The sequence below is a fragment of the Rhinoraja longicauda genome, chromosome 34 (assembly GCF_053455715.1).
Source record: "Rhinoraja longicauda isolate Sanriku21f chromosome 34, sRhiLon1.1, whole genome shotgun sequence".
NCBI classification, from domain to species: Eukaryota; Metazoa; Chordata; class Chondrichthyes; order Rajiformes; family Arhynchobatidae; genus Rhinoraja; species Rhinoraja longicauda.
The window spans coordinates 14,647,835-14,660,211 of NC_135986.1; the positions used below are offsets into that span (position 1 = coordinate 14,647,835).

The 12,377-nt window shown below is 48.3% G+C and overlaps 2 protein-coding genes across 2 annotated transcripts; both read left to right on the top strand.

The window, feature by feature from the left end:
* Nucleotides 1-1,929: 1,929 nt before the first annotated feature.
* On the top strand, nucleotides 1,930-2,319 carry LOC144609205 (histone H2B 1/2-like). The gene has a single exon (XM_078427623.1). It carries the CDS (start codon nucleotides 1,945-1,947, stop codon nucleotides 2,317-2,319), a length of 375 nt encoding a protein of 124 aa, XP_078283749.1. The 5' UTR covers nucleotides 1,930-1,944.
* Nucleotides 2,320-3,596: 1,277 nt separating this feature from the next.
* Nucleotides 3,597-4,016, top strand: LOC144609202 (histone H2AX-like). The gene has a single exon (XM_078427620.1). The coding sequence runs from the start codon at nucleotides 3,624-3,626 to the stop codon at nucleotides 4,014-4,016; it is 393 nt and encodes a 130-aa protein (XP_078283746.1). The 5' UTR covers nucleotides 3,597-3,623.
* Nucleotides 4,017-12,377: the final 8,361 nt, after the last annotated feature.

The window sequence follows — 12,377 nt, forward strand, 5'->3', positions numbered from 1 at the left end:
TTATAAACACAGGTTTACCATCTAAGTTGGATCTGACCTCCAACGCTTCACCGTGGATTCCCCCTCTTCCAGCCGCCTTCTCCATATTACAATCAGTCTGAAGAACAATCCAAATCCAAGGGGTGGCTATGGGCACTCACATGGGACCTAGCTATGCCTGTCTCTTTGTAGGGTATGTTGAACAATCCCTGTTCCAGGCATACACTGGCCCTATCCCCGAACTCTACCTCCGCTACATAGAAGACTGCATTGGTGCTACCTCCTGTACACATGCAGAACTCACTGACTTCATCAACTTTACTAATTTCCATCCTGCTCTCAAATTTACTTGGAGCATCTCCGACATCTCCCTACCGTTTCTGGATCTTACCGTCTCCATCACAGGAGACAGACTGTTGACCAACATCTACTGCAAACCTACTGACTCCGATAGCTATCCTGACTACACTTTTTCCCACCCTGTTTCCTGTAAAGACTATCCCCTACTCCCAATTCCTCCGTTTACGCTGCATCTGCGCCCAGGATGAGGTGTTCCATACTAGGACATCGGAGATGTCCTCATTCATTAGGTAACGGGGGTTCCCCTCTTCCATTGCACTTGAGGCTCTCGCTAAGGTTTCTTCAATATCCCTCAGCTCCACTTTTGCTCCCCCTCCCCCTATTCATAACAAGGACAGAGTCCCCCTCGTTACCTTCCACCCCATCAGCCACCGCATACATCTTATCCTCCAACATTTATGCCACCTCCAACGGGATTCCATTACTTCCCATCTCCACCCCTTTATGCTTTCCGCAGAGACCGTTCCCTCCGCAACTCTCTGGTTCACTCATTCCTTCCTACCCAAACCACCCCCTCCCCAGCTACTTTCCCCTGCAACCGTAGGAGAAGCAACACCTGTCCCTTTACCTCTCCCCTCGACTCCATCCATGGACCCAAACAGTCTTTCATGGTGAGGCAGAGTTTCACCGGCACCTCTTCCAACCTCATCTACTGCATCCAGGTGTCAACTTCTCTACATCGGTGAGACCAAGCGCAGGTTCGGCGATCGTTTTGCTGAACACCTCCACTCAGTCTGTCTTGACCTACCTGATCTCCTGCTGGCTCAGCACTTCAACTCCGCCTCCCATTCCGAATCTGACCTTTCTGTCCTGGGCCTCCATTGTCAGATTGAGTTCCAGCGTAAATTGGAGGCACAGCACCTCATAAGTTTGGGTAGTTTACATCCCAGCTGTATAAACATTGGTTTTTCTTACTTCACATAGTCCCTGCTTTCCTTCTCTTTCCCACTTTTCCCACTGGTTTTCATATCTCTGACTCTATTCTAGAGTCACTCCCCTGACATTAGTCTGAAGGGTCTCGACTCGAAACGTCACCCATTCCTTCTCCCGAGATGCTGCCTGACCCGTTGAGTTACTTCAGCATTTTTTGTCTACCTGTGGTCCCATATCCATGTTCTCCAGCGATGCTGCCTCACCTGCTGAGTTATTCCGGCACTTTCATATTTGAATAATTGCTCCACTAATGAAGTTGTACAAGCTGACCTTTAATTGCAAGGTGTTTTCCTTTCTCGTGTTTTATCCCACGGGACGTCAGCATCACGCACTCACCACGGGAAAGGATGACAAACGACAGCTTTCGGGGCTTTCTGCTGTATTAAACAACAGCGGCCACTGCACCAGATCGCCGCCAATTCCCAGTCCGCAGAGTGACCCGGAGTGACACGGGGCAGTGGGAGCGGCCTCTGATTGGTGCAGCGAGTGATTGTGACTTTTCCCCTCAGATATCCAATCAGAGCGTTTACGGGGAGGTGAAATTATTCATGTCTCCGACCACCCAATGACGATCCGCTCCTGCTCCATCCTTCATTAGCATAGGGAGACGCGCTGCCTATTTAATCCGCGTTCCGAGCGGCTTCTGGTCTGTGTTTGAAATCCACCGAGGAAATGCCTGAGACGTCGAAAGCAGCTGCCAAGAAGGGCGCAAAGAAAGCTTTGCCGAAATCTACAGGCAAAGCGGGCAAGAAGCGCAGGAGGTCGAGGAAGGAGAGTTACGGCATCTACATCTACAAAGTGATGAAGCAGGTTCACCCCGACACCGGCATCTCCTCCAAGGCCATGAGCATTATGAACTCGTTCGTCAACGATATTTTCGAGCGCATCGCAGGCGAAGCTTCCCGACTGGCCCATTACAACAAGAGATCTACCATCAGCTCCCGAGAGATTCAGACCGCCGTGCGCCTGCTTCTTCCCGGGGAGCTGGCCAAGCACGCCGTGTCGGAAGGGACAAAGGCAGTGACCAAGTACACCAGCTCCAAGTAAAGATCCACACATTGTTGACAAAATACCGAAAACCCAATGGCTCTTTTAAGAGCCACCCACATTCTCGCAGAAAGAGTTGTACTAATGAATCGCAGTAGAATTGTTTCAGGATATTTTTGCTAGGCAAATTATTTCACATTATGTTTAGTGATGAAATGTTGTTTCAATACGCGGGGTATTGCCGGTATCCATGTTACGTGCCTGTCTATTAAACAGAAGTGAAACTCCACTTATCATATCATATATATACAGCCGGAAACAGGCCTTTTCGGCCCTCCAAGTCCGTGCCGCCCAGCGATCCCCGCACATTAACACTATCCTACACCCACTAGGGACAATTTTTACATTTACCCAGCCAATTAACCTACATACCTGTACGTCTTTGGAGTGTGGGAGGAAACCGAAGATCTCGGAGAAAACCCACGCAGGTCACGGGGAGAACGTACAAACTCCTTACAGTGCAGCACCCGTAGTCAGGATCGAACCTGAGTCTCCGGCGCTGCATTCGCTGTAAAGCAGCAACTCTACCGCTGCGCTACCGTGCCGCCCTTTCTTCACGTTTGCTTGTTCCAGTCACCATAAGTTGTGCCCACGGGCAGCCGATTAGTGCTGTTGTTTTATTTACCAAGGGGATTGCGGTTTATTAACTCCTGTCTTCATTTCTGTAACTGTTCCGAATTGCATTTCTACTATGCAATTCGTTCAGTCTTTCAAGGAGGAACATTTCACACTGTAGCCCAAACTCCGACTTTTGTGAAAAGGGACCAGTCGATAATCCGACACCGTTTACAAGGTAACGGATCGCTAATTAATGCCGAGAATCGGGTTTTTTTTGTGATCGGTTACCGGCCCAAATAAATCATCAATTAAATGTGTTGTGCCGTATAGCTCGGGGTTCAAGGTGGTCAATGGTCAAGAGTATTTAATTGTCAAATGTGCCGTCAACGGAACATTGGATTTCTTACTCGCAGCAGTATAATTAACATCTTAACGCAGTGCAATTAGATAAAAAATGATAAACAAAAAAGCATTGATTATGTGATGTGGCAAATTGTATTGATATCCAGATTTATAATTTGGCGGGCTATTTCAAAGTTCTGGTTTTGGAGGGACTGGCAGTTATTTTCAGCGATTTGTTGCGGGTTTTGATTGGCAGATGAAACAGTTTAGTGATTGGGTCATTCTCCTCACCAAAGAGATCAAGTGCTTTTTCACCAATCATCAGCGGTTCACTGGTTCCTCAAATGTACAAGAAGGGCGAGTCTGTGATCATTCTCTCATTCTGCGTATGCAAGATTCGGGAGATGTCTGGACGAGGAAAAACCAGCGGTAAAGCTCGGGCCAAGGCCAAGTCTCGCTCATCCCGGGCCGGACTGCAGTTCCCGGTGGGCCGTGTTCACAGGCTCCTGAGAAAGGGCAACTATGGTGAGCGTGTGGGTGCCGGAGCCCCGGTCTATCTGGCTGCTGTGCTCGAGTATCTGACGGCTGAAATTCTCGAGCTGGCCGGCAACGCGGCCCGGGACAACAAGAAGAGCCGCATCATCCCCAGACACCTGCAGCTGGCCGTCCGCAACGACGAGGAGCTCAACAAGCTGCTGGGAGGGGTGACCATCGCTCAGGGCGGGGTGCTGCCTAATATTCAGGCCGTGCTCTTGCCCAAGAAAACCAGCGCAACTTCTGGCACTAAGAGCAAGTAGATCAGCCAAACATCAATCTAACGACCCAACGGCTCTTTTCAGAGCCACTCACAATGTCTGTCGAAGGGCTGAGTACCGGCTGGGGTGGGCGCGGCGGGGTCTCCATTCAGTCTCTCCGCTCTCGTATGAAGCACCCGGACTAACTCACGTCCCCCTTTGCGTCCCTCCAGCTCCCATGAATAAATCCAACTTCTGCTCCGCACAAAACGATCCGCTTTTGTCTGGGTTCCTCCAGCCCGCATTTTCCTCTCCGCCAGTTACATGGAGCTCTCTCCCAACGGGATCAGTGAGTGGGGAGCTGGGGAATTTTAGAAAGGCCGACACTTCCAGAGCATTAATCCGCAGAGGGAAAATATAACCTACATACCGCCACTATCTGTGTGACAACTCCAAGTATTGGAATAACAACCGATCACAGCATCTGTGAAGGGAATGAATAGGTGACATTTCGCCGACACGAATCTTTGTGATTCCATGTAGCAAAGCCTGTCTTCATGACCTAATGCCGCCCAGACTTTTCCGACACCGGACCGGTTTTAAACAGGCGGGGACACTCCTCTGCAACAGTGTTAAAGTTCGTTTTCTCTAGACAGACAACAATGCAACAAAGTTAGTGGAAAACAGTAAAGTCTTTATTACGCCAGGCGGGAGTGGGGAGATCAGCACCAGGTATCTTCAGATACCCAAGCTCACCTCGTGTCCCACTCACCGAAACACAATATAGTTATATCTTTTTCTTATCAGTGAATGAGGTGGCACCACTAACATCATGCCCAAACAAGGTAGTGAAAGAAATAAGACCATGTCCATATAAGGTATTAAGAAGTCATCAGAAGGTCAGTTTTCGAAATAAAGCAATCTCAGCTTATTCTTATTATTATTTTTAGCAAAGCCAACTAAAGGTCAGTTGTTTATTTTGTAGTACATGTACTTCTCAAGGTTCAACACAGCTTACCTCTTTCTGCTCAGCTAAGCAATTTACAATGTGCAAGAAGAAGCAGGCAACCATTTTGTGACCTGTTTCTTTTTAAACTGTTTAATTCCCTCCTTTTATCATAACATGATAACAATTAAAGTCTCCACAAAACCCAATACTGTATTACAAGTATCAAGGAAATTATTAGTAGAAAAATCAAACCTTGGTGCACAATGGACCCCCAAAACACCTCTTAATCGGCTGAATGGTCACAAGCTGCCCTCATTATACTAGCCATGCATTTGGCTTCCAATCTTCTTGATTATGTGGGCCTCCTCAAATATGTGGGCAGCTAAGTTGGTAACATTAGACGACTCGTTGGGAACATAAATACAACTTTCCCGTCCTATTATGTCACAGGCCCCTCCTTCCTTGGCCAGAATAAAATCCAGTGCCATACGATTTTGCAGGGCTACCAACTCAATGTGCAGGGTCGGTTTTCGACAACGACAATGAACACTTTTCCCGCACGAAGCATAGTGGCGAAAGATTAGCCCTTCCACAGACATGGTGAGTGGCTCTGAAGAGAGCCTTTGGGTTACTATGTTCAGTTCTCTCGCTTACTTGCTCTTTTTTTTTTTTTAATGTTATATCAAAAAATACTTTATTCAAGTAATAAATATCACTTACAAAACATATTTTTTAACAAGCCCATCCGACATTTCCGGAGGTTACACATTCAATACAGGCATTTACTTCCAAATTTACATACATTTACAGACATTAACCCAGTATCCCTTATTTGGAGGGGCGTCTCTCTCCACCATAGGGCCTTGGTGTTGGCTGCACCAAGCTTCAGTGCGTCCCTCAGCACGTACTCCTGCAGTCTGCAGGGGGCCAGTCGGCAACATTCCTTGACGGACATCTCGCTCCGCTGGGAGGCCAACAAAGCTCGGGCAGACCAAAGAGCGTCTTTCACCGAGTTGATGACCTTCCAGCAGCACTCGATGTCGGTCTCCGAATGCGTCCCTGGGAACAGTCCGTAGATCACAGAGTCCTCTGTGACGGAGCTGCTCGGAATGAATCGTGACAGGGACCCCTGCAGACCTCTCCAGACTCTCTTGGCAAATCCACACTCTGTGAAGAGGTGGGCCACCGTCTCCTCTCCGTAGCAGCCATCCCGAAGGCAGCATGCGCCGGTAGTGAGGTTCCGGCGGTGCAGGAAGGATCTGACTGAGAGGGCTCCCCTCACCGCCAGCCAAGCCAGGTCTTGGTGCTTGTTGGTTAGTTCTGGCGATGAGGCATTTTGCCAGACAAGCTGGGCAGTCTGCTCTGGGAACCATGCCACAGGATCCATGGAGTCATTCCCCTGCAGTGCCTGCAGGACATTCCGTGCTGACCACTGCCCGATGGACTTGTGGTCAAAGGTGTTGGTCCGGAAGAACCTTTCCACGAACGACAGATGGTTCGGCAATGTCCAGCTGACTGGCACATTGTGTGGCATCTGCGCCAGGCCCATCCTTCGCAACACCAGCGACAGGTAGAACCTCAGCAGGTAGTGGCATTTGGTGCCCACGTGCCTTGGCTCTATGCTCCGCCTGATGCAGCCACACACAAAGGTGGCCATCAGGATGAGGGCGACGTTGGGCACGCTTTTACCCCCGTTTTCTGCCGACTTGTGCATTGTGGCACGTCGCACCCGGTCCATCGCCGACCCCCAGATGAAGTGGAAGACTTGGCGTAGGAAGGAGGGACGGGCCACACTTGCGCCAAGTACAGCAGCCCCGAGAGCACCTCACACCTGATGACCAAATTTTTCCCCGTGATGGAGAGGGAGCGCTGCTTCCACAGCTCCAGCTTCTTCCCCACCCTGGCTATCCACTCCAGCCAATTCTTGTTACATGCCTCAGCCTTCCCGAACCAGATCCCCAGCACCTTCAAGAATTCAGGCTTGATGGTGAAGGGGATGGAAGATCGGTCGGGCCAGTTGACAAAGAGCATGGCCTCGCTCTTCCTGCGGTTTACCCTGGCCCCCGTGGCCAACTCAAACTGGTCGCAGACGCTGATCAGTCTGCGGACCGACCCTGGATCCGAGCAGAAGACGGCGACATCGTCCATGTACAGGGAGGCCTTGACCTGAGTGCCCCCACTGCCTGGCAATGTCACTCCTCTTATGTTCGCATCCTTCCTGATGGATTCGGCAAAGGGCTCAATGCAACAGACAAACAAGACAGGGGAGAGAGGGCAACCCTGCCTGACTCCAGACCTGACGGGGAAGCTATCTGATTCCCACCCATTAATTTGGACTGCACTACAGATATCGGTGTTGAGCAGTTGTATCCACTTCCTGATTCCCTCCCCAAAGCCCATTGGGGGATACAGAGATTTGTGACCGGCGGGTGGGGTGGGGGAAGCTCAGCCAACCAGAGAGCACGGACTGCAGTATCATTGGTTGCGGGTTGAATTTTAAATTGCCGGCCAATTTCACAGCAGTCGCACGACAATCATTGCCCCCCGACCATACCGACAGTCCGTGGGGCCACCATCGCGACCACCTCCGATAGCAGCGAAGGTGTGGCAGCCCGCACTCCTGTAAAAAAGTCACATCCGCCCAGATTGGGACCGGCTGCCTTGCTCCGGGCGGCCGCCGTCTTCTTCTTGGGAGCCTTGGTTTTAGCGGCGGGGACGGCTTGAGGAGCCGCTTCGGCGGCTGCGGTCTCGGTCATGTCGGCGACTCTGCACAAGCTCTCTCTGACACTCAGGACTGAGTGAGAAATGAAGCGAGTGGCGGCGGCACAGAGCAACTTAAAGGCAGCGAGCGGAGACATCCTGCTGTCAGCTCCCAACCCTCCGCCTCGCTGTGTTTCTCTGTCTTCAAAAACCCTCCAATTCCAATTAAAATCAGACACTTCGGAGGCACAGACTGAACTCGGTACATTTCTGAGACCGGAATGTTTATTGTAGAGTAAGTCTGATACGAATTAAAGGCATCGCTTTCCATTTAAACCCGTTTCACTGATGCACTGAGCGCGTTCTCTCCCGATCGCTGACATGCTCGCTGTTTTTCGACAGAAATATCGAAACCAACGTAAACTTTGCGGTTAATTCCCACATCACGACTGAGCTGGGAAGTGGGGCGATCCCGTGCCACTGATATCTTTACATTTTTCACCAGAGGGACTGGGAAATCCGGCGAAATGTTTGGACCCACAAACACAGTGACATCAATCTGAGTCGGCCACCACTTTAACACACTCTCTGACACAATGTTCACATCTACACATTCACAGCTCAGACAGTTGGCCCGTTGCACAGTTGCCAGGGTGGGATTACCTCTCCGCTCCACCCGTGCTGTGGATTCTCGGGGGTTGCGTGTGGTTTCCCAGCTCAGTAACTGTTAAACTCGCTGACGCCGCCGCTCATCAGAGTCTCTGATCCCTGGATTCGTCTCGTCTCTTTCTTGCATGAGCGGCCCTGTATTTTTAAACAGTCCAACACCTGACACAGACTCCAGTTGTGGTAACAACAGCTCACTGCACGTCAGAAATATAATTTATATACTTGTTATTTTTACCGGATAGTATTATGGTCACTGACTCCCCACTGACACTTCAGTCACTTGCCTGATTTCCCAATAGGAGGCCCAGTATCGCCTCCTCTCTGTCAGGCCCTTCCACATATTGTTTGAGAAATCTTTCCTGGACGAATATAACAAATCCCACCCCTTCCATAATCTCGAATCTGTGGCACTCCCAGTCAACATGACGGAAGTTTAAATCACCTACCAGTATAATCCTGTTACACTTACAGGCTTCTGCAAGCCCCCTCCCCTACATCAGGTAACCTGTAAAATCCACTAATTCACATTCTATTTGCTGCTCCAGCCGAGGTGTGGAGCAAGCAGCCAACTAGGATGCATCACCCATGGTCAGCAATGACCGAGGGGGCCGAAGAAAGAAGTAGAGGAAAAAGTCATTCTATCTGTGTCTGCATACGAGTTGTTGCAAATCAGGCAGCAGGACCCTAAGATCTCTGTGAACCTCAGGCCTTTGTCATCTCAGTATTTGGAGTTGGTTTATTATTGTCACGTAGCAGTATACTGTGACAACGTTTATTTTGCATGTCAGGCAGGGAAATCGTACACTCACACAATACATGAGAGCAAAAAGGAAACAAAGTGCAAGGGGTCACGAGGTGGATTGGAAGATTGGAAACATATGAAAGGTCTGTTCAAGAGTCTGCTAACAGCGGGCAAATAGCTAATCTTGAATCTGGTGACACGCGCTTTCAAACTGTCATATTTTCCGCCTGACAGCAGAGAAGAGAAGATACAATGACCAGGTTGTGAGTGGTGTAAGAAGGAACTACATATGCTGGTTTAAACCGAAGATGGACACAAAGAGCTGGAGTAACTCAGCGGGACTGTCGAGACCCTTCTTGAGACCTGTGAGTGGTCCTTGGATTATGTTGGTTGCTTTCCCGAAGCAGGATGAAGTGTAGATTATGTTGATGGGGCAGCCTGGTTTGTTTGGACTAGGCTATTTCCACAACTCTCTGCAATTTATTGAGATCCTGAACCGACTAGGACAGACCAGCAATCTATGATGTTTCTGGATAAATGATTTCCATGGTGGTGCATCAGCAGAAATTGATAGTCATTGGAGAGCCGCTAGATTTTTTGGTATTCTGAAGAAGTGTAGGCGTTCGTGTGGTGCCTCATCGTAGAATCAATGTAGTTGTACCTGAACAAATAGTTGGTGATATGTTTGGAGACATGCTTCTTTTTTCCCCCAAATTTGATAATTTTGTATTCAGATGGACAGAGTAATACAGCCAATAAACAGAGTCTTTGGCCCACCACATCAATTTGCCCATCTGTATTAGTCCCATTTTCTGGCATAGGGACTTCATAGAAACATAGAACATAGGTGTAGGAGTAGGCCATTCAGCCATTTGAGCCAGCACCGCCATACAATAAGATCATGGGTGATCATCCAAAATCAGTACCCCGTGTCGGCTTTTTCCCCATATCCCTTGATTCCCTTAGCGCTCAGAGCTAAATCTAACTCTCTCTTGAAATCTTCTATGCCTTGCCTATTCATCTGTCTATATGTTTCTTCAACATGGTGACTGCATCCAATTCCATTACCTTCTCTGTCACATGATTCAGATATCAAACAACCCTGTGTAAAAAAAATACCCCTCACATTCCCTTTAAAACTCCTTGTGCTTTACCTCAACCCTATCTCCTCGTGTTTTTGAAATACTGACCATGAGAAAACAATATTGATTATTTATTCTAACCTCATATACTTCGAACAGGTCATTCCTCAGTTTCCTTCACAGCAAGGAAAAAAAGAAAATCCTCTCCAGGTTCTCCCCAATGAATAAAGTCCTCCAGTCCAAGCAATATTCTGCTGAAGGTAGACACCAAATACTGGAGTAAATCTGTGGGACGTACAGCATCTCTGGAGAGAAGGAATGAGTGACTTTTCGGGTCGAGACCCTTCTTAATACTGATCTGAAGAAGGATCTCGACCCAAAACGTCACCCATTCCTTCTCTCCAGAGATGCTGAGTTACTCCAGCATTTTGTGTCGACCTTCGATTTAAACCAGCATCTGCAGTTCTTTCCTAAACATTCCGCTGAATCTCCTTTGCACTCTCTCCAGCAAAACTAAGGAAGACACAAACAATCTCCCAGATGTATTAGAGGACAGAGGATCTAGGGGGGTAGAGGAACTGAAAGAAATTTTAATTAGGCGAGAAATAGTATTGGGTAGATTAATGGGACTGAAGGATGATAAATCCCCTGGGCCTGATGGTCTGCAACCCAGGGTCCTCAGGGAGGTGACTCTAGAAATAGTGGACACATTGGTGATCATTTTCCAATGTTCAATAGATTCAGGATCAGGTCCTGTGGATTGGAGGATAGCTAATGTTATCCCACTTTTCAAGAAAGGAGCGAGAGAGAAAACGGGGAATTACAGACCAGTTAGCCTGACTTCGGTGGTGCGAAAGATGCTGGAGTCAATTAATAAAGAGGTAATAACAGTGCATTTGAATAGCAGTAAAAGGATAAGTCAGCATGGATTTATGAAAGGGAAATCATGCTTGACTAATCTTCTGGAATTTTTTGAGGATTTGACAAGTAAAATGGATGAAGGGGAGCCAGTGGATGTAGAGTATCTAGACTTTCAGAAAGCCTTTGATAAGGTCCCGCACGGGAGATTGGTGACTAAATTTAGAGCGCATGGTATTAGGGGTAGGATGTTGACATGGATAGAAAATTGGTTGGCGGACAGGAAGCAAAGAGTAGGAGTAAACAGGTCCTTTTCAGAATGGCAGGTAATGGCGAGTGGAGTGCCGCAAGGCTCGGTGTTGGGGCCGCAACTGTTTACCATATATATTAATGATTTGGAAGAGGGAATTAGAAACAACACTAGCAAGTTTGCGGATGACACAAAGCTGGGTGGCAGTGTAAACTGTGAAGAGGATGTTAGGAGGTTGCAGGGTGACCTGGACAGGTTGAGTGAGTGGGCAGATGCATGGCAGATGCAGTATAATATAGATAAATGTGAGGTTATCCACTTTGGCGGAAAAAACATGGAGGCAGATTATTTTCTCAATGGAGTTAGGTTAGGTAAGGGGGAGGTGCAGCGAGACCTGGATGTCCTTGTGCACCAGTCACTGAAAGTTGGCATACAGGTACAGCAGGCATTGAAGAAAACTAATGGAATGTTGGCCTTCATAACAAGAGGATTTCAGTATCGGAGTAAAGAGGTTCTTCAGCAGATTTATAGCGCCTTGGTAAGACCACATCTGGAGTATTGTGCACAGTTTTAGTCTCCTACTTTGAGGAAGGACATCCTTGTAATTGAGGCAGTGCAGCGTAGGATCACGAGATTGATCCCTGGGATGGCGGGACTGTCATATGGAGAAAGATTGAAAAGACTAGGCTTGTATTCACTGGAGTTTAGAAGGATGAGAGGGGATCTTATAGAAACATAAAAATTTATAAAAGGACTGGAAAAGCTAGGTGCAGGAAAAATGTTCCCAATGTTGGGCGAGTCCAGAACCAGGGGACACAGTCTTAAAATAAAGGGGAGGCCATTTAAAACTGAGGTGAGAAAAAACTTTTTCACCCAGAGAGTTGTGAATTTGTGGAATTCTCTGCCACAGAGGGCAGTGGAAACCAAATCACTGGATGGATTTCAGAGAGAGTTGGATAGAGCTCTTGGGGCTAGTGAAGTCGAGGGATATGGAGAGAAGGCAGGCACGATTATTGATTGGGGACGATCAGCCATGACCACAATGAAGGGTCGAATGGCCTCCTCCCGCACCTATTTTCTATGTTGCTGTGTTAAAACCACATCCTTCCTACAATCTGGTGCCGTTTACTGTTCAGCCAAAATGCAACACTGCAGGTGTGTGAGTTAAGTTCCT